General features: G+C 41.8%; 1 protein-coding gene across 12 annotated transcripts in view; it reads left to right on the forward strand.

Annotated features, from left to right (window-relative positions):
• Nucleotides 1-23,066, forward strand: part of UNC79 (unc-79 homolog, NALCN channel complex subunit) — a 288,494-nt gene that overhangs the window by 205,381 nt on the left and 60,047 nt on the right. For 9 of the 12 annotated variants that reach the window (XM_070775592.1, XM_070775586.1, XM_070775590.1 and 6 more), the window contains 8 exons: nt 1,019-1,135; nt 3,738-3,821; nt 8,366-8,468; nt 10,583-10,723; nt 16,398-16,436; nt 20,771-20,883; nt 20,972-21,057; nt 22,195-22,368. In XM_070775592.1, coding sequence (XP_070631693.1) covers nt 1,019-1,135; nt 3,738-3,821; nt 8,366-8,468; nt 10,583-10,723; nt 16,398-16,436; nt 20,771-20,883; nt 20,972-21,057; nt 22,195-22,368 — 857 coding nt within the window. The remainder of the gene's footprint in view (nt 1-1,018; nt 1,136-3,737; nt 3,822-8,365; nt 8,469-10,582; nt 10,724-16,397; nt 16,437-20,770; nt 20,884-20,971; nt 21,058-22,194; nt 22,369-23,066) is intronic. The other 3 variants (XM_070775589.1, XM_070775596.1, XM_070775587.1) reach the window with 2 other exon arrangements.

A 23,066-nucleotide genomic window follows, 5' to 3' on the forward strand; every position in this document is an offset into this window, starting at 1 on the left:
CTTCTAGACCATATACATGTTAGAGATTCAGTTTCTGAAATTGTCCTTATAAGAAAGTAAATAACCCCAAATTCTCAAATATCTAGTTGTTTGGGATCATGTAGATAAGGCCTGTCAGATATACCCTTCCTTTCTCACTGGGTCGCTGACAGGTATTGGTGGGACCACTCGAAGAGGAAAAGAAGGGTAGGAGACAAATTGCTTTCTCAGTCAGCAGTCTATTGGCAGAAGTGCTTTTCACTGTTTTTCTGGTTAGAAAATGCTTAATGTACTTGACATATCAATCATGGGATATCTGCCAATGCCTAATTGCAAGATAAAAATGTTACCACTATTTCATTTAAAACAAAGACACATACTAGACTATGCTTGTGGAATGTTATTGGATTCACATTTTTCAAACAGTAAGCAGAGGCTTATATAGAGATTGAAAACAGCATTGATTTTGGAGATGACACGTTTTGATTTTATGACCACTTCATTAACTTGTTGGTTCCAAATAACAATTTCATTTGCTTCAATTTCTCTCTAAAAATTGGGGTTGATATGTGTCATCCTACTGCAAAATATACATGTACAAATACATACACACACACACTCACACAGGACCTCAGGGGGATATCAGGAGACTGAAACCATGTATGCACAAGTTCCATTAAAGAAAGTTAAGCTATAAATTATTTACAGAAGTAGTAGTATCTGTCTTGAATCTTTTGCGGAACAAGAAAGAGTATATAAATGAAGTAAATGAAAATATTACACTGTTGTAACTGGGGTAAATATTTACAGGCTACAGATGAGTGCTCATGGCCACTCTTTCTTTCTTTATTGAGTAAAGAAAGGCACCAAGAATAGCATAGTGCCTTAGTTTTTCATCTGAACAGAAGCATACAACTTACTAAATGATTATAAATAGCAGATGAAGGTTCAATTAAGATTCTGTATGGCTGTGTAGAGCCTTTGTGTGCTGTGCAAATTTATTCCCCTTAGTAATTATCTCCTAATTTCCTCCATATAGCTCAGTATAGGCAGATGAAAAGGGGATCCCTGGGAGCTCTGACAATGAGCCAGTTAATGAAGCGACAGCTGGAACATCAGTCTAGCGCCCCCCATAACATCAGCAACTGGGACACTGGTGGGTCAAGCTTTTCTTCTTGTTTTACCTCTCAGATTAGGGAATGCCACTTTCTCTGTGTCCCCTCTGCTTCCTTGGGAAGGAATAGACTTTCTCTTGTATTCTGTGGTTCAAACATTTTTTTTTTAAACCTAAGGTGATTAATAAGTCTATTTAAGCTTTCTGAGTGTTTAAGAGCCACAGGTTCTTCCATCTAAGCTGGTCCAACTCTTTTATTTTTTTCCTCTAAGACTCAGATTCCAGATAATTTTAGGCCATTTCTTTGGGGGTTAAATGATGTAAATGCATAAAGGAGGGTATGGAACTATGATTTCATGTTGCAAATTAGAAAACAAAACACGATTATCAATATTCTCTGTTTTATAAGTGATGATGTATCAAAAATAAGGGACTATTGATAGTAATGATAACAGTCATAACCAACGTCAGCTTAGTGACGTCATGATCTGCGGGTAGGTCTGGGAATATGAGCTCTGTGTTTTAGTTAGCAGGGTCACCATGTTGCAGCCGCACACCCTCATGCTCATACGATGGAACTGCCTCTAACCTCAGTTTTAAAGTAAGAATTGACTGCCATGACATGTCTATTTTAAACATGATCACCCTGCATTTTCTAAACTTTGTTACCACGTCCTGCACATGTACTACTTCCTCGAGCCAGTAGTACTGCCGCAATTTTGCTCTTTTGAGTGCGTGCCTTTCCTTTTTTCCTTATTTTAATTAAATGGGTCATTTGATTACAAGATTATATTTGTGAAAGCTTATCACAAGATGCACACACTATGAAAATATCAGGATTTACTAGTGTGATATGCTCTGGGGGCCAACACTTGGATAGGACTATTTTCAAATCTTAGTATTTTCTGGCTACAGTTATGTGAAATTATTTTAATAGCCTTCCTTATGACCAAGAATTGCAATGTCCACAAGACCAAAATATTAAGATACTGTTAATTTCTCATAGCCATAATATCTACATAGAGATTTCATCTTATTTCCCCCCACTATTCTTTATAAAAAAGAGAGAGAGGACTAATCTAGATTACTAACTCTTACACACCATACCCAATCTTATTTAACAGACAATTTCAACTCTCCTGGCCTTTCTAAGGTTCTTAACATTTGAAAGGTATAGTGTTTTATCTTCCTTTTAGTGATGAGTGGTAGTGAATAATGAAATGACCAAAAGCCAGTGGGTTAAGGGAGACAAGGAGAAAGACACTGAATAACCAGCTTTGAGAGTTTCCTGGGTTTGGGTGAAGCTTTTTTTGTTCACACCAGAGAGGACCTTGTTTCTCTCTTTACTGAGCTGATGCTGTGTCAGGAGCTGACAATGGAAATATTTATTCTGTTCATTCTCTGATAACTAAACACCCATCTTTTGTTAGGTGCACCTGAGGCCCTGGAGATTTTTTTTTATTATGCTATTACTGTTCTCTGTAACAAGCTCAGCCTAAGCTAACCATTGTAGATTCTGACTACAATTACAGCCTGGAGTGGTCAACTCTGTAGAGTTATAAAAAGGCAAATAGACCTCAAATTCTGTTCCAAATTTTAATCTAGAAAAAAATCTACATGATGCCAAATAACCCATTTAACTGAATTTTTCACTTTTCAACAAAACTGCAGCCTTGTTCATATCATTCTGATTTCTCATTTAATATTTGCCATTGACATGCTGTATGAATTTCTTTCATCTGAGTTTTCCTGAGCTTGTTTTCCATCCTCCAAGTTGATTCGCTAGTCACCAAGTCCTCCTGGAGCTTCATCTCAATATTCTCGCTTTTATTAGTATCATAAAAAGTTCTCCCCAAATCCAAGACCAGAGGAGAGTCAATGAGTATGGAGTTTCATGTTAGGTGGCATGTCACTGTATACCACATACAGTGTCATGTTGATTCAGTGACTTGCTAGTCTCCAAAAGAATGCATCTGGTCCTGCAGACACGCTGAGAAAGGCAGCCTAAAGCCTGGGTCATGATCAACTTACAGCAGCACGCACCTGCTCATTCACAGAGTACCTGCCACTTCTCCACCCATGCACATCTGATGGCTTGCTTCTTTGCCTCATCCTTCACCTCAAACAAATGTTCCTGGAGTGCTGCTCCTCCATCTGCCCCTGTCCCCTTATTCCTGTTCCTCAGCCCTCAGTCAGATGCCTCGCATTTCCTTGCTACCAGTTCCACATGTTTTCTGGATGATCTGTCTGGTCATTGTTGCAAATGATCATTATATTTTTATTGATTTGCATAAAACATTGTTTTCATGGCTGTGACATTGGCCTTTCATTTTTTTTTTTCATTTCATATCAAGAGATATGGGACTTGAGCTTTTGGGGAGTGGAGATTAGAGAATCTGGACTTTGGAGGGATGGTTTCAGATGCTCTCCTGCTTTCAGCTGCATTTCATGCACCTGAATGGTAGGTTTATAGGGAAAGCCCAGGCAACCCTGTGCTAAAATGTAGAATGTTTCCTATAAATGTTAATAAGCAACATTATCAATCACCAAAGATGGCCCCAAGAGATTACTGGTTAAATTCATTGTATTGTGAATTGTGTGCAGTTGACCACATCGAAGACTGAAATGTTCTATTCATCCACAGAACAGATACAGCCCGGGAAGCGCCAATGTAATGTGCCGATGTGCCTAAATCCTGACCTGGAGGGACAGCCGTTGAGAATGAGAGGTGAGCTGTGTCACAAACCTGACTATAAGAGTGAAAGGAACTGTATATGTCAGTCATCTAGTCAGCCAGCAGGGGCTGAAATCTCTTCTTCAGCAGCTCCATGAAGAGGACTCAACCTTTGCTCAAAGTCTTCCACGACTTAGGAGTGTGTATGACATCCTATCGTTGAACATGACTGACAAAAATCTCTTCTTGATAGTGAAGTTTTAAACCTTGGGGCCACACAAAGCAAGTCTAGACTTTCTCATTTAACTTTTCAGACATTTGAAGAAAGCCTCCAGTTGCTTATTTCCTATCCTTTCTAGACCACACAGCTCTGGGTCCTTTGGCGTTCCTCCTAATACATATTAGTTTTCCATTGTATCCTGTATCTACTTCTCTAAGCATGTTCATCTTATCTATATTCCTTCTAGATTATTGAGTTAATAGATGGACAGCTTCTTTTCATCTATCTGAAACCGAGCAAAATGAACACTTGACTTTATGCTAATTGGAGGAGCAAGCCGAGAATAAATCTATGCTAAGATAATCAGAATATTTAAAAAAAAACTTTTGGCCATGCTGCAAGGCATGTGGGATCTTAGTTCCTTGACTAGGGATCAAGCCTGTACTCCCTGTACTGGAAGCATGGCATCTTAACCACTAGATCGCCAGAGAAGTCCAGAATATGTATTTTTAAAATTCATCTTATGTCTAGTTAATTGTTACTTTTGCTCTTTTTTTCTTTAAATTTAGAAGGCAGGATAACCCATCATGGGTGAAAACCAGAAAGCAAAAAAGAATTATGACCACATGTCTTAATTAGTCCCATAAATCAAGCAGACCTATTGTTTTGGACCATATCCCTTCTGATTCTCCTTAGGAATGAATGAGGAGACACTTAACTCCAGCTTTGGATAAGATTTATTTGGCAATGGCATCCCACTCCAGTACTCTTGCCTGGAAAATCCCGTGGACGGAGGAGCCTGGTAGGCTTCAGTCCATGGGGTCGTGAAGACTCAGACACGACTGAGCGACTTCACTTTTACTTTTCACTTTCACGCATTGGAGAAGGAAATGGCCACCCACTCCAGTGTTCTTGCCTGGAGAATCCCAGGGACAGCAGATCCTAGTGGGCTGCCATCTACGGGGTCACACAGAGTCGGACACGACTGAAGCTGCTTAGCAGCAGCAGCAGTTGTATCCCTTGTATCCAACGAGATGAGACTTCTCATTCATGGGCCTAGGGAAACCTTTAAAAATTTTTTTTTCAATTGGTGGAAAATTGCTTTACCATGTTGTGTTGGTTTCTGCCATACGACAACATGAATCACTCATAAATATGTGTGTGTGTGTGTATATATATATATATATATATATATATATACATACATATATCCCCTTCTTCTTGAGTCTCCCTCCCCTCCCCTCCCCTCATCCCCCCTCTCTAGGTCATCACACATCCCTGAGTTACACAGCAGGTTGCCACTAGCCATCTATTTACACGTGATAGTGTGTATATGGCAATGCCGCTTTCTCAGTTCACCCGCCACCTTCCCCTTCTGTGTTCACAAGTCTGTTCTCTGCCAGGTTCACCGGTACCATTTTTCTAGATCCCGTGTATATGCGTTAGTGTATGATACTTGTTTTCCTCTTTCTGACTTACTTCACTCTGTATAAGAGGCTCTAGGTTCATCCTCCTCACTACAACTGACTCACATTCGCCCTCTTTTACAGCTGAATAATATTCCATAGTATATATGTGTCACATCTTCTTTATCCCTTCATCTGTCAACGGACATCTAGGTTGCTTCCATGTCCTGGCTATTGTAAATGTTGCTGCAAAGAACACTGGGGTACATGTGTCTTTTAGAATTATGATTTCCTTAGGGTATATGCCCAGTAGTGGGATTGCTGGGTCATATGGTAGATTTATTCCTGTGTTTTTTAAGGAATCTCCATACTGTTTTCCATAATGGGAAAAAATAATTGCAAATGAAGCAATTGACAAAGGATTAATATCTAATATATATAAACAGCTCATGCAGCTCAGTATCAGAAATAATCTGATCAAAAAATGGGCAGAATACCTAAACAGACATTTCTCCAAAGATGACATCCAGCTGGCCAATAAACACATAAAAAGATGCCCAGTGTCACTAATTATTAGAAAAATGCAAATCAAAACTACAATGAAGTATTGCCTCATACCAGTCAGAATGGCCATCATCGAGAAAAATCTATGAACGATAAATGTTGGAGGGGATGTGGAGAAAAGGGAAAGCTTTTATGAGCAGAAGCCAGGGATGTTGAACAAACTCTCGTGCTTGGCCATGGCTTAGGGACACAGTCAGTAGAAGCACAAGTGGAGTGAGGTAATGAGAACAAAGAAAGTCTGTTTCTTGGTGAACTGAAAAATCCACTGATAAATAGGGGTCTGAGATGTGCATGTGCTTTGAGACACACCAACACCTTTATACTTTCTCCAAGACTCCCAAAGGGACTTTTGTCAAAATGTCAACTTTGAAGCTAGGCTTTGGAGGAGGTCTCCTCTCTCTCTCTTTGTTTTTTTTTGAGGTCTTTTTTAAAATGTTTTCTTTATTATGGTAAAAGTCATATAATATAAAACATACTATTTTAACCATATTTAACTGCATGCACTCACACTGTTGTACAGCCCTCACCATCACTCGTCTCCTGAAATGAGACTCTGTCCCCAGTAAACACTGACTCTCCATGCCTCTACCCCCAGCCCTGGCCCCTGGCATCTACTAATGTACTTTCTGACTCTATGAACTTGACGATTCTAGGTATCTTATATAAGTAGAACCAAATGGCACTTGTCTGTACCTAGTGTATATTGGAATGCATTTTTAATGCATGTCCTACAAACATATAGTAGGAGGTTTCCTCTTCATTCAAGTTTCTAACAACCTTCTATGTCTGTTCCTTAATTCCATGTAGGGTGCACTTTGGATACTGAGTAGATGGACAGTGGTGGTAGTATCAGAAGTGTTGCTAACAACTGGGGATAATGGGACTCCCTTTAATAATGCAGACTTCGTTGTGACTCGGTTATGAAAAAAAGAAGCTGAGCTCAATGGCTTCATTTTTGCACTGCCCACCTGCAAACATTACTCTTTGCTGCCTTACCATAAGCAGTATTTAGAAATCCATTGATTCAGTTAATGTTGCCATATAGGGGCCAATATCTCATAACCTATCTGCCTTTATAAATGACTGTCATAAATATTGCATTGTACATTCTTTGTTGACATATGGAAAAATAAATTCACGATGCTATTGTCAAAAATATCTGTTCCTTGGCATTTGTATTGGGTAATGATTGGTGTGAAACCTCCCAAATGACTTTGCTTCCCTCTCTTTTTTTTGACTTGCATTGTGGTTTCTGTGTAAGTAATAGCAGTTGGCAAGAATCTTTTGAAACCCTTGACTCAGAGTTGTTTTTTCTTTTTTAAAATCAATTTCTTATGTTTCTAGTAAGACTGCATATATATCACCACGTATCTTGGGGGCTGAGTTTTCCCACTTTTAGCACAGACATTTTGGTACCTGGTAGATGCGGAGTGTCAGTGTTCAGGAAATGTGGAGTGCTGGATTTGAACCTTCTGTGTTTTGGTTTCTTGAAGCAACTTCATTCTATTTACCTAACTGTTTTAATAATCAATCACATCTTCTTTTATCTTGGCCCAGTTCTTGCCTTTTCTATCATTAATCACTTTATATTTTTGCTAGTAATAACTATGTTGCTTTCATTCAAAGCATCATCCTTATGAAAAAACTGAAGACCTTTGTTAATGATACAATTGAGTATACTTAGGAAAGTCTGTTAGATCAAAGAGAGCTGATAAATACAGTAGCAAAATTCAGATTCCATTTTGGATCTTCAGAAGTGACATAAAGATATTTTCAGATAATTTCCTTTGCCACTGGGGTCCGAAGGTCTCCTTATGAACAGATTCTGTAGCCTTTGATCAGGCGAGGGAGTCTGTATGAAGCATCTTGACTCTTCAAAGGCTTTGATATTATTTTTTTTTCTCCCTCAGGTTCAAGCACCTTGCCCATTTGGTGAAGTTTCCAAAAAATGTTATGTTGCTTCCTTTAGATAACAATCCTCTGAATCATTTGTTGTTGTTCAGTTGCTCAGTCATGTCCGACCCTTTACGACCCCATGGACTGCAGCACACCAGGCTCCTCTGTCCATGGATTCTCCAGGAGAGAATACTGGAGTGGATTGCCATTTCCTCCTCCAGGGGATCTTCCTGCCCCAAAGATCAAACCCACGTCTCTTATGTCTCCTGCATTGGCAGGCGGGTTCTTAACCACCAGCACCACCTGGAAAACCCTTAAAATGATATAAGCCAAAACAAATCACAGTCTTTCTTGAATGTGTTTCACTCTTCATGGTTTTTCACAATGAAATTGGGCTGTGCCTGTTACATCCTGTGAAGGGGATCTTGGCAGGATTTCTAAGAGGAGAGTAGTGCTTTTCCAGGCTCTGAGCAACATGCATTTATTCACCAGTTGTCTTACTGTTTATCCAGGGGCCACGAAATCCAGCCTGCTGTCAGCACCCAGCATCGTGAGTATGTTCGTGCCTGCGCCTGAAGAATTCACAGACGAGCAGCCGACGGTGATGACAGACAAGTAAACTCACAGTTATTTTCTTCACTGTTTACAGGATTTGAGAGTTGGCTCTCCACGGGTGTGAGAAAATATCAGAGGAGCATACTATGCTTTTAAGTCATAATTTGTTCTTCAAATGGCTGTAGCCGTGAGTGTTGTTATTTTAGAAATGCAGCATTGTATAAGCAGCTTTCGTTTATGCCAAGGCATTTTTCTTTTTTTTTTTTTATTTTGGATTTATGCAAGTGATGTCCACTTACTGATTATTCCTAGCAACAACTTCACACCAATAAAATCCCCCAACCAGAGATTCTAAATTGTTAGGATGGGACTAAGTTTGAGGCTTGATTCTTTTTCCCATCCTGCTGGCAAGATCCATTCTCTGAATCTCAGATTGGCTATGTTGCCTCTTGTTTGTCTGTCTTCACTATCCCAAGATTTCTTACGGAATCCAAATGCTTTAGCTTATTGTAAAAGGCTCTTCAGGTTATGAATGTATGGACTTAACCACCGGAACTCTTTCTCTCCTCCACAAATTCATGGGTGCCCTTCTCTCTGTACTTTCTCTGCCTGGTGAACTCCTGCTCATACATCAAAATCCAGCTTAAGGCAAAGTTTCTCTAATTTCACAAGGCAAAATGCATCATGCAATTCTCCAGGTTTCCATAGTATTTGATATATCTCTCTATTCTACCACTTGGCACACTATATTTTAATTGTTTAGTTGTTTGTACACATGTTTTGTAATAGACTGTGAGTTCCTTAGCGACTTGGACTCCTTCCTCTGTATTTTGTAGTCTGAGCTCCCTTTACATTGCCTGGCATATAAATGTTGTTCAGTAAGTATGATAAAGAATAAGACGTGTAGGATTTCAAGCTTGGAGAGATCTCTCTTGGGCTGAGGAGGCTTCCTGGTAAAGGTGAGCTAAGTGACAAATTGAGTAAGTTTGTGATAAAAAGGGAGGAAGGTGAGGTTGGAGGAGGTGCGTGAGGATCCTTGGGCTGGTCATAGCTGGCTATCATTACTGTAGAAGGGAAGGGCCTATCTCAAACAGCTGCCTTAGAATGTCCACATGGGGAGCACCTACTTGGTTGTGGAGGGCTCTTCTTAGCTCCTTCTTTGGTATAATTTCCTCCGTTTTGTGTCCTCCTCCAAGTCTCAATCTTTCCTAGTTGTCTTCCCGGTTGCCTTTGTTGGGGGAACTCGATTCACTGGGTTCCATAATAGCTTATGGAAAAACGCGAACAAACTTTTGGGCCAATCTGATATCTATTTTTTAGTTACAAAAGTGAACTTTGTATTTTAAAAAAAGTCACTTTGTACGGATGACATATATATATTTATACACACACATTCATGCACATACACACGTATTTTAGAAAGTTTTCAGATAGAAAGTCACAGTAGCAATCGTAGTTCTGCTCCCTTTGCTTTTCCTAGTAGACTTCCCTTCACTTTATAAAGCTGCCCAGCCGCAGCTGAAAAAAAGAGCTCTGCTTTCATTGAGATGAAATTAACTGAACCTACCTTAGATAGTGTGAAGAGCAACAAGTTGGAAGTTCCTTAAGAGCAAGGGCCATTGTGTTTTTATAGACTATACTCAGTAGGTGGTGAGTTCATAAAACTGATCTGAGTGAGGTTTTCTATAGGGTTCTATTGACTATTCTTTCACTCACAAATAGGACATTTTTAGATCTGAAAGTTTAGGAAGGTTTCTATTTGTGTCTAGACATTTTTCACTTTTAATTTCAACCAATGAAAAAAAATCTGCTTATTGATTATCCCTGGAAATAATTTCACATACATAAAATCCCTCAACCAGAAACCTCAAATTATTAGTCCAATTGGTACTTCTTGTAAAACGAATCAATAATGCTTGTATAGACCAGATAGCTATGAGTTGAAAGACCATTTTCAGTGATCAGAGGAAACTTCACGGTCTCTTCTGTGTGTGCTACTTCTGTGTCTAAGGTGAGACTAGTGTTCGAGTGTCCTATTTATTATTAAAAAGGGACCACTGACCTCCTTTTGGGGATTTTTCCAACTCTCACCAAAAAAAAAAAAAGGCTATATGCGCTTATATCTTGAAACCATTGTCAGCTCTCATGGAAAGCACTCCTCCGTTTCTTTGCAGATGCCATGACTGTGGGGCCATTCTTGAAGAGTACGATGAGGAAACCCTGGGGCTGGCCATTGTGGTCCTCTCCACGTTCATCCACTTAAGCCCAGACTTGGCAGCCCCCTTGTTGCTGGACATCATGCAGTCTGTGGGAAGGTGAATGTCAGCTTCTGTTTTGATTGGTAGAAAGGAGCCTTAGTCTACTAACCTTGTCAGTTCAAGGTGAAACATTCTGTAACCTTACAGATGCTTAATATCTGTGGGATCAACTCAGACTAATTTCACAAACCGAAGGGAGCAAATTTTTGGTTGAATTCTACAGCCATGCAGGGTCACAAGTCACAGTATCAGAGTGGAGCCAGAGGAAACTGCACTGAGAAGACTCTACTGGTTCCTTGTTCCCTGTTACTATGTGAGCCAGTGTGTGTCACAGCACTCACAACTGTGAATTCCTCACACTAAACACGTTGTAACTTTTAGATATTATTACCTCTCTCTGTCTGTTTTAAGATGGGTTTTCCAGGCACTTTGTAGTCTGGGGGTGGCTCACTTCATTATGCAACTTGGGGCACTGTCCTATGAAGGGATAAATGGAAGTATAGCAGTTTTATACTTCTGACTCGGAAAAAGGAAGGAGGCACACATTTGGGGAATAGAGCCTTCAGCCTGACTGATTAAAACTTAGCTGCTCAGAGAATTTTCATATAAAGAAAATTCCATTTAGTACATAGGACATTAGAAGAAAAGTGTTGTATTTCATGGAAGTAGAGTTCAAACTCAGTAACAAAGTGTAGTTCTAGCAGACACAATGCACAGGAGAGGACTGTACTAGATTCCACGTGAATGTACTGGGGCTTCCTTGGTAGTTGAGCAGTAAGAACACCTGCTGTAATGCAGGACATGTGGCAGGAGTCAAGGGTTCAATCCCTGGCTTGGAAGATCCTCTGGAAAAGGAAATGGTAACCCACTCCAGTATTCTTGCCTGGAGAATCCCATGGACAGAGAAGCCTTTGGGGCTATAGTCCATGGGGTCAACAGGAGTCAGACATGACTTAGTGCCTAAACAGCAGCAAATGAATATCGTGTGCAGCCTGTGCTAGCAGAGAGCGAGGTCTCTAGGCTGCAGGCATCACACCCGCCTAACTCTTGCCTTTAAGCGCTTTGTGGCTTAGTTGTTGAAGAGGACCGTGATGTGTGGCAAAACTGAGTAGCCATAAAAGATGGAAGATCATTAAGAGCTGTGCTGAGTGTGTGTGCTGAGTGCTATGGGAGTTCAGGATGGAAATGATTTCTTAGGGAAAAGTCTCTATGAAGGAGGTTAGAGAAAAAACTGGATTCTACAGATTCCTGGTATTTTTTTAAATAAAAGCTTTTAAAAATGTCTGGGTCTTTGTTGCTGCATGCAGGCTTTCTCTGGTTGCAGCTTGAGGGCTTCTCATTGTGGTGGCTTCTCTGGTTGCAGAGCACAGACTCTAGGGCAGAGGCTCAGTATTTGTGGGACACGGGTGGAGTTGCCCCATGGCAGGTGGTTGTATTCTAAGACCAGGAATCGAACCCATGTCTCCTGCATTGTAAGACAGACTCTCAACTACTGGACCACAAGGGAAACCTCCAATTCCTGGTATTTGATGGAGGAAAGAGAATAAATATTAATGGAGCTAAAATTTAATGTTTCTAATGAAAAAAAAAAAGATGATTTCAAGTTAAACAGGGAAGCGTTAAAATCCCCTTAGATGTGTATATTTTGTGCTGTGCTTAGTCACTCAGTTGTGTCCAACTCTTTGCAACCCCATGGACTATAAGCCACCAGGCTCCTCTGCCATGGGGATTCTCTAGGCAAGAATAGTGGAGTGTGTTGCCATGCCCTCCAGGGGATCTTCCCAGCCAGGAACTGAACCATGAGCCACGAGGGAAGCCCAAGAATACTCAAGTGGGTAGCCTATCCCTTCTCCAGGGGATCTTCCCAACCTAGGAATCAAACCAGAGTCTCCTGCATTGCAGCGGATTTTTTACTAGCTAAGCTACCAGGGAATACCTTAAGAGTATATAATCAGAGATGGGGTAACTATTCCACCTCTAATACTTAGAAATAGCCAGTGTGTGAAATAAGTGATGAACACAGAGAGATAAGAAAAGATGAATTATTTCATTTAAGCCCTTGACTTTAACCTAATCATAATAAACATGGAATAAATGTTATACCAGCTATGAGTAAGACTTGTGAAATGGGAAGTTTTTATTAATGCAAATGCATAATTCCTATTATTAATACTTTTCAGTTTTAGAACAGACAGAATTATTGCTCTGGTCTTCTACTATCTCCTTGAAATAGATGATCTGTTATTATAATAGATACATAGAGGGGTTTTTATTTTGTTTTTGTTTGTTTAACATAAGAGAGAATAAACTGTGTTCAAGCATTGCCAACTGTTAGGATAGAAACACACAAACTTTGAAGAAAACAGTGCAGATATATTTTTAGATACTTAAGTGTACAAATGGTGGTCCAGTGGTTAATCATGCACTTCACTGCAAGGGGCATGTCTTCCATCACTGTTTGGGGAACTAAGGTCCCACATGCTTCAGGGCATGGCCAAAAACACCCCAAGCCAAAACAAAAAAAGTAAATCTCTACCTCCTTTGGACAGACAAGCAAGAGACAGAGAGAGCGTTAAAGCAAGCTGCCATGATTCTTAGCAGCTAGAACTACTGATAAAGCAGATTGAGTAGTCACCTGGTTTAGGGGTTCCTCAGTTCAGTTCAGTTCAGTAGCTCAGTCGTGTCCGACTCTTTGCGACCCCATGAATCGCAGCACGCCAGGCCTCCCTGTCCATCACCGACTCCCAGAGTTCACTCAGACTCACATCCTTTGAGTCAGTGATGATATCCAGCCGTCTCATCCTCTGTCGTCCCCTTCTCCTCCTGCCCCCAATCCCTCCCAGCATCAGACTGCTGCTGCTGCTGCTAAGTCACTTCAGTCGTGTCCGACTCTGTGCGACCCCATAGACGGCAGCCCACAAGGCTCCCCCGTCCCTGGGATTCTCCAGGCAAGAACACTGGAGTGGGTTGCCATTTCCTTCTCCAATGCATGAAACTGAAAAGTGAAACTGAAGTCACTCAGTCGTGTCCGACTCTTAGCGACCCCATGGACTGCAGCTTACTGAGCTCCTCTGTCCATGGGATTTTCCAGGCAAGAGTACTGAAGTGGGGTGCCATTGCCTTCTCCGCATCAGACTAGCATGACTCAATTCCGAATGAGGTAATGTGGATTTATGAACACTTAATTTATTTATTTTAGTCCCACAGGAACTATTTCCAGCATGTTCTAAGAGTGTGCGTATTCAGCACATCCATTTTATTTTATTTTATTTTTAAACTTTACAATATTGTATTGGCACATCCATTTTATCACACAAGACTTTCTATATGATTTCATTTTTTTGCTCTCTACTTAGATCCCTCTTAATCTACTCACCCCTTTTTCTAGATGCAGCCTTCAAGATCACGTTGACTGCACCCTTCTTTACTATTTATTTCATTTGCCAGTGCTTACCTGTTCACTGTAGTGTCATTAGTGTGAAAGAGCCAACTGGGAATGGTGTCTGGTGTTACTGGTGCTGGACCCTCTGTTCCTTTCCAAATGCAGTCTGAATGAGATTCATTGTTATGGTGTTAAATAAATAAAATTTTAGCATTATCCATGTTTGTTTCTTCAATATCTTACTGATCAAGACATGTTTTACTAAACCCATCAATTTAGTACACTCTTTTTCTTTCTATACATCTAGAGTATTTCCATTTATATGGAACCATATAATTGGGACTTCCCAGGAGAAGGCAATGGCACCCCACTCCAGTACTCTTGCCTGGAAAATCCCATGGATGGAGGAGCCTGGTGGGCTGCAGTCCATGGGGTCGCTAGGAGTCGGGCACGACTGAGCGACTTCACTTTCACTTTTCACTTTCATGCATTGGAGAAGGAAATGGCAACCCACTCCAGTGTTCTTGCCTGGAGAATCCCAGGGACCGGGGAGCCTGGTAGGCTGCCGTCTCTGGGGTCGCACAGAGTCGGACACGACTGAAGTGACTTAGCAGCAGCGCAGCAGGTGGTGCTAATGGTAAAGAACCATCTGCTAATACAGGAGACATAAAAGACTCAGGTTTGATCCCTGGGTGGGGAGATCCCCTGGTGGAGGGCATGGCCACCCACTCCAGTATTCTTGCCTGGAGAATCCCACGGACAGAGGCAGGCTATAATCTGTAGGGTCACAAAGAGTCGGACACAATTGAAGCAACTTAGCATATTGATTACTTAACCTAAAAAAATTTCTCTTCCCAAGATGTCATTTCAACTTAACAGTTAGCTGACAAATTCCTTTATTACACATTTTACTATCTTCTAGAGGTTTTTACAGTTTGTGGCTTATTTGTGATTAGGTTTCAGAAGTTGTATACAAAGCAATGAATTGTTTCAATTAATTTTTATTAGAGAATAGTTGCTTTACAGTGTTGAGTGAGTTTCTGCTATACAGCCAAGTGAATCAGTTATACAAAGAAATGAATTTTGAGTTGAGTTAAAATGGGGATAGGGCTTCCGTCATAGCCCAGTTGGTAAAGAGTCCACCTGCAAGCAGGAGACCCCAGTTCGATTCGTGGGTCCGGAAGATCCACTGCCAGAAGGATAGGTACCCACTCCAGGATTCTTGTGCTTGCCCTGTGGCTCAGCGGGTAAAGAATCCGCCTGCGATGTGGGAGACCTGGGTTCAATCCCTGAGTTGGGAAGATCCCCTGGGGAAGGGAAAGGCTACCCACTCCAGTATTCTTGTGCTTGCCCTGTGGCTCAGCGGGTAAAGAATCCGCCTGCGATGTGGGAGACCTGGGTTCAATCCCTGAGTTGGGAAGATCCCCTGGGGAAGGGAAAGGCTACCCACTCCAGTATTCTTGTGCTTGCCCTGTGGCTCAGCGGGTAAAGAATCCGCCTGCGATGTGGGAGACCTGGGTTCAATCCCTGAGTTGGGAAGATCCCCTGGGGAAGGGAAAGGCTACCCACTCCAGTATTCTTGTGCTTGCCCTGTGGCTCAGCGGGTAAAGAATCCGCCTGCGATGTGGGAGACCTGGGTTCAATCCCTGAGTTGGGAAGATCCCCTGGGGAAGGGAAAGGCTACCCACTCCAGTATTCTTGTGCTTGCCCTGTGGCTCAGCGGGTAAAGAATCCGCCTGCGATGTGGGAGACCTGGGTTCAATCCCTGAGTTGGGAAGATCCCCTGGGGAAGGGAAAGGCTACCCACTCCAGTATTCTTGTGCTTGCTCTGTGGCTCAGCGGGTAAAGAATCCGCCTGCAATGTGGGAGACCTGGGTTCAATCCCTGAGTTGGGAAGATCCCCTGGGGAAGGGAAAGGCTACCCACTCCAGTATTCTGGCCTGGAGAATTCCATGGACTGTATAATCCATGGGGTCCCAAAGAGTGGGACACGACTGAGCAACTTTCACTTTCAGTATAGGGGTGGACTAGGTCAAATACTGTTCTGACATCTGTTAGATTTGGTTGCAAAGAACATGCTTGTAGATTGGCTGGGTGATAGTCAACTAACTCAACTGTATGCCTCACCATGGAAATATCTAATTTGATGTAGAAAGCAGAGTTCAGAAACTGGAGTAAGCTGAACCTGGAGACTGACCCCTGAATGGGTCTTCTGTCCCTGCTCAAGGGAATTGTCAATGGTTTTACATGCCCCCCATCTAAATGGGAGCTGCAGTGGGGCATACAGTACTCTTGCATTTCATTATGAAAGCATGACACTCATGTGACTCTGTTTACTTTACTCCCTAGATTGGCCTCCAGCATGACTTTTTCTAATCAAGCAGAAAGGTAAGCTCCTTCAGTGAGGCAAAGCTCACTTTCCTCCATTCCTGCATGTTCCTCCATTTCTAAAACACAAGTGTGATTACCATGAGACGAGTATTGTTACATTCGGTTGCAACTCCAGAGAGCACACATTCACTTTGCATTCACACCTTCATTTATTCACTCATTTTAGTCAACAAATACTTTTAAGTCCACTCCATATCAGGCAGCATGCTAGATACTTAGGTTTCTACTGGGGGCAAAACTGACATGGTTCCTGCCTTTGAGGGGCTTAAAGTCTGTCTGGGAGGCAAACATGAATTAAATATTTGCATGAGTTTGTGATTGTAAGCTGCTAAATGCTATGAACAGAAAGAATATTAAGACTTGTATGTGCCTGTGTGCGTGCATGCTAAGTTGCTTCAGTCGTGCGTGTCCGACGCTTTGCAACCCTATATCCATAAGGTAGCCCACCAGGCTCCTGTGTCCATGGGATTCTCCAGGCGAGAATACTGGAGTAAGTTGCCATGCCCTCCTCCAGGGGATCTTCCCACCCAGGGATCAAACCTGCTTCCTTGATATCACGTCTCCTGAATTGGCAGGCAGGTTCTTCACCACTAAAAGTGAATTGAAAGTGAAAGTTGCTCAGTCATGTCCAGCTCTTTGCAACTCCATGGACCATACAGTCCATGGAATTCTTCAGGCCAGAATACTGGAGTCGGTAGCCTGTCCCTTCTCCAGCAGATCTTCCTGACCCAGGGATCGAACTGGTGTCTCCTGCATTGCAGGTGGATTCTTTACCAGCTGAGCTACCAGGGGAGCCCAAGTTCTTTACCATTAGTGCTACCTATGCTATGCTAAGTCGCTTCAGTCGTGTCTGACTCTGCGCGACCCCAGAGACAGCAGCCCACCAGGCTCCCCCGTCCCTGGGATTCTCCAGGCAAGAACACTGGAGTGGGCTGCCATTTCCTTCTCCAATGCATGAAAGTGAAAAGTGAAAGTGAAGTCGCTCAGTCGTGTCCGACTCTGCGCGACCCCAGAGACAGCAGCCCACCAGGCTCCCCCGTCCCTGGGATTCTCCAGGCAAGGACACTGGAGTGGGCTGCCATTTCCTTCTCCAATGCATGAAAGTGAAAAGTGAAAGTGAAGTCGCTCAGTCGTGTCCGACTCTTAGCGACCCCAGGGACTGCAGCCCACCAGGCTCCTCCATCCATGGGATTTTCCAAGCCAGAGTGCTACCTATTCAGCAACTATTTACGGAGTGACTGCTAGCAACTGAGGATGCCCTAGTGAACAAAAGAGCAAATCCTGGCTCTCGTGAAACTTAGATTCTAGTTGAGGAGGCAGACAATGAGCTAGTTAACAACAACAACAAAAAAACCCCTGATAATTTAATATCATTTAGTACTAAATTCTATGAAAAATAATCAAGAAAGCCCAGGATATAGAGAGGGGTGGAGGTGGTATTTTAGATATAGTAGCTTTTCTGAGCAAATTATATTTAAACAAAACATAAGATAATAGGAGAGTGCGCCACACAGCAATTTATCGAAAAAATGTTCCTGGTGGAAGAAGTAGCACATGCATACGCCCACATATCCCAAGGGCTTCCCAGGTAGCTCAGTGGTAAAGAATTCTCCTGCCAATGCAGGCTGTTCAGGGGACACATTTTTGATCCCTGGTTTGGGAAGATTCCCTGGAATAGGAAATGGCAACCCCACTCCAGTATCCTTGCCCAGAGAATCCCATGGACAGAGGAACCTGGCAGGCTACAGTCCATGGGGTCGCAAAGAGCTGGACACGACTCAGCGACTGAACAACAGCGAAATTTCCAGGTTCTTGGTCTTTTTCGCTGATCCGTACATTACACCGTCACCACGCTGTGCTGGTTACTGTAGCTGTAGAGTAAGTCATGAAGTCAGATGGTGTGAATCTTCCAACTTTGGTTGTCCTTTTCAAGATTAGTTTGGATATTCTGGATTCTTTATGTTTCCATATAAATTTTAGAATAAGCTTTTCAATCCAGGGAGAAAAAGCCTGCTAGGACTGTCTTCAAACTATAAGTCAATCTGAGGATAAATGACCCTATAAAAATATTATCTTTTAATTCATAAACGTAATATATACTTTCATTTCATTTAGTCTTTGTTTCTCTCAACAGTGTTTTGTGGCTTTCACTGTAGAGATCTTGCATAACTTCTGTTAAATTTACTACCAGGAATTTTGTTTTTTTAAAGCCAGTGTAAATAGAATTTAAAAAATTTTTTATTTTCTTACTTTCTGCTGCTTATATACAAATATACTATTTTTTAACACTGTACTGTAATAAACTAAATTCACTTAGTTGTAATAGCTGCTTTTTAGATTCCTTGAAATGTAAGCATACTTGTATGTAAAAAATCACATCATCTGTAAATAGTGACAGTTTTACCCCTTTCTGATTTTTTATACCTTTTTTGTTATCCTATTGCAATGACTAGGACCTCCAGTACAATAATAAAGATGTGATTGAGCATCCTTGCCTTGTTCCTAATCTGACAAGAAAAACATTTGTTATCTCACAATTAATTATGTTTACTATAGGTTTTCATAAGTGCCCTTACCCAGACAGGATGATTCCTCCTATTTCTAGTTATTTCTAGTTTTTTTCTGAGAATTTTTTTATCATGAATTCATGTTGAATTTTGCCAAAGGCACTTAAATAATGGTATGTGTTTTGCACTTTTTTCTTTAAGATATCAAATTCCATTAACTGAGTTTTGAATATCAAGTCATTCTTACATTCTTGGGGTAAATTATTTGGTCATGGTCAATCATTCTTCGTATGGATTCAATGTCCATGAAGACTATCGGTTTGTCTTTTTTATTTCTTTTATGTTCCTTCTTGGTTTTCGTTCTGTTTTATTTTGTTTTGTTTGTAATTCTTTATGTGATTTTAGCTTTAAGGCTTTGCTAGCCTCATAAAATAAACTGGGAAGGGTTCCCTCCTCTAATTTTTGAAAGAGTTTGTGAAAACTTGGTGTCATTTCTTCCTGAAGAATCTTTTTGACCTACAAGTTTGAACCAGCATATCAGGGCAGACAGGCAGAAAGAACAATTTAGGTAAGAGGGACTTTTTATGAGTTATCTGTCTAGGCTCTTTGATTTCCTCTTTCTTCCTTTCAGCCACTCAGCCAGAATCACCTCTGGGAATGTCCTTTCTGATACTTTGTGAGATTTTTAATGTTTTAATCTCATTTATTTATTTTTGGTCACACCATACAGCATGTGGGGCTTCCCCAGTGGCCCAGATAGTAAAGAATCTGCCTGCAATGCAGGAGACAGGCGTTCGATTCCTGGGTCAGGGAGATCCCTTGGAGAAGGAAATGGCTACCCACTCCAGTATTTTTGCCTGGAGAATCCTATGGATGGAGGAACCTGGTGGACTACAGCACATGGGATCGCAAAGAGTTGGACATGACTGAGCAATTAACATGTGCAGCATGTGAAATCATAGTTCCTTGGCCAGGGGTTGAACCCGTGCTCCCTGCAGTGGAAGAGCGGAGTCTTAACTCCTGGCCTTTCAGGGAAGTCCCTTTTCTGATACTTTGGTCTAAAGGGAAAGGGCACATAATCATCTCTTGGCTCCCTGTTTTGACATGCAGAGGTGGTGTAGAGGGTAAAGGGGAAAACTGGATATATCAAAGTCCTAACCTTTTTACAAGTATCAGTTCAGAGGCCCCAAGAAAATGTGCCTGCTCTTCCAATAGGATGAACATCTCTCTCCCTGCATTCTTCCTTGGAGGTGCTCACTCTCATAGCCAACGCCACTTTATGGGAGAATCTTACTGATAATCCTCATCCTGAATTCTAGTCCTGACTCTGCCACCCTCTGGACTTGTAACCTTTGTTGTTGTTGTTTAGCCACCAAGTCATGTCCAGTTCTTTGCGACCCCACGGACTCCTCTGTCCTCCACTCTCTCCTGGAGTTTGCTCAAATTGGTGTCCACTGAGTCAGTGATGCTGGCTAACCATCTCATCCTCTGCCACCCCCTTCTCCTTTTGCCTTCCATCTTTTCCAGCATCAGGGTCTTTGCAGGTCACCTTTTCTCTCTGGACCTGGGAACCCGCATCTGCACAGCGGGGTGGCTGGAATTAGTCTGAGACCAACTCTGGCACTACCTGGTTCCCTCTTTCTAAAAGCTTATTGTTAATAGCGATTCCATGTGACTAGAATATTTCATCTCATTAATGCAAGTGACAATGAGTTATTCCATAAGAGGATGGTTGTGCATGTGAATAAATACGTAAATAAGTATCTGAACTCATGCTCGATGCTCCAAGATTCCTTGTTCTTTTCTCTCTCTGCTCAACCTCAGCATGATGGTCCCTGGCAATGCAGCTGGGGTGGCCAAGCAGTTCCTGCGCTGTATCTTCCATCAGCTGGCTCCCAATGGCATCTTCCCACAGCTGTTCCAGAGCACCATCAAAGGTAATTCATCCACGGGGGAGGCTGACACCACAGACATGGCTAGTTGCTGAAACGTGAACACTCCTAAATCTGACCATTGACTTTCCAGATGGGACTTTTTTACGGACCTTGGCCACATCTTTGATGGACTTCAACGAGCTGAGCTCTATTGCTGCTCTCAGCCAGCTCTTGGAGGTAGGTTTGCCTTGTCGACACTCTAAGCCCTTGTTGAAATCGCTTCTGAGAAAGAAATTCAAAGTCATTTAATTTAAATATTAAAAATTTAAATGTTAACTTAGATGCTGAATAATTTAATATGTAAAAGCTTAAAAGATAAAAATGACCAATGTATAGAAAGTCAGCTGGACACTGCTGTTTAGTGTGGATGTACTTAAAGCTTCTGGACCCCTCCACTAAGGGGTGGATGCCAGCCTCTGAGCACTCACTTTCAGCTTCCAAAATGTGTGGTGGATAAAGCCATGTGCACTACATTATGTGACTTTAGATTCATATTTCAGCTTCACAGCTTTGTTTGTCTCAGGATCTGGGTTCAAAGTCTGCCTATTTTCTGTATCTCAAGACTTGAAGTCAGTTCTCACCTCCACAGCTTATTCATTGTATCACGTAACTTGGAGTCTGTCTCTCTTCCTCCACTTATTAACTCTTTTAGTTAACTTGGATGGTTGGCGGCTTGCCTTGGGGACTTTGCTGTTCCTATAATGTGTGTGTTACTTACTCAGTCACGTCCGACTCTTTGTGACCCCATGGACTATAGCTCTCCAAGCTCCTCTGTCCTGGGAACTTTCCAGGCAAGGATACTGGAGTGGGTTGCCATTCCCTTCTCCAGGGGATTTTCCCAACCCTGGGATTGAATCTGGGTCTCCTGCATTGCAGGCAGATTCTTTACTGTCTGAGCCACCAGGGAAGTTTTTTAAGAAAATGGGTAAGTTTCCTGAAATTCAAATTTGGAGTAAGAGGAACAGCCGTGGAGAGTTTGTGTGTGTGTTAATCACTGCTGGTAGAGATACTAGCAAGCATCATTCACTCTGTCTTCTGAACACCTGACCATGCCAATTGTGGATCCTGGGAAGATATTTCCAGTTTCCTGCTCATGTTTTACCTTTCCTCACTGAGTCAAAAATCACAATTCCCCCTACCCCCAAGTTTCTGTAGATTAGTCCATTTTTCTCTGTACTCCTGCCAGGTACAAAGCTTACACACAACACGTTTTTAACGTGAGTATATGATTTTTAAAAAACTGATCTTCCCCAACAGCTGTCTGAATTCCCACACCATTTCAGCAGTTGATTGCCTATGCTTTTGTGTTTTTAGGGTCTAAATAACAAAAAGAATTTACCAGCAGGGGGTGCTATGATACGCTGTTTGGAAAACATTGCCACCTTCATGGAAGCTCTGCCCATGGATGCTCCCAGTAGCCTCTGGACAACGATCAGCAATCAGTTTCAGACATTTTTTGCCAAGCTGCCTTGTGTTTTACCTCTGAAGGTAAGCTGAACCCTGGATTTCATTTCAAATCACTTCCTTACTGTTTGCAAGCCACCTGGCCTAGGAAGATTTAATGTTTTGCAAAGGGCTAGAAGGAATCTTTGTTAGCCACAGAGTAGAAAGTGTTATTGAGATTTTCTCTCCAAATGTTGCAGAATTGACAGTAATATTCAGTCATTCTGACTTAGTGATTTCGTGTTTCCAGTTGATGAAAAAATAAAAAGTTCAGGAAGACATTAGTAGATTGTGTTTATCTAGAAAACGTTCTCAAATGGATATTAAATAAATTTGTAAGTAAATAGTTTCATAAGAAAGGAGACCAGACATATAATGTCAAGCTTCAATTTTAGAGAATTGTCTAAAATTTTGTGTTTGTGAATAAAGTACTTGCAAGACCAAGATGATATTTCTGTTTGACGGCTTTACGCTCGTCCCCACCGTCACTCCCTACCCAGGGCCATGCCACCCTCCAAGAATACCACACAATTATCTAGCCGGAAATCTGGTAGCCTAAGGAACATTTTCAACATGAGCCCATTCAATGGAAACACAGAATCGTATACTGTTAAAACTGGAAGAGACCTATAAACACCATCCTGTTTAATACTCCCATTTTCCAGACGGAGAACTGCGAATGCAGAGAGATAGAGGCAGTGGAAAGATCAGAACTCAAGTCTCTGACTAGTGTCCTCTCCACT

The sequence above is a fragment of the Bos indicus genome, chromosome 21, assembly GCF_029378745.1.
Source record: "Bos indicus isolate NIAB-ARS_2022 breed Sahiwal x Tharparkar chromosome 21, NIAB-ARS_B.indTharparkar_mat_pri_1.0, whole genome shotgun sequence".
NCBI lineage: Eukaryota > Metazoa > Chordata > Mammalia > Artiodactyla > Bovidae > Bos > Bos indicus.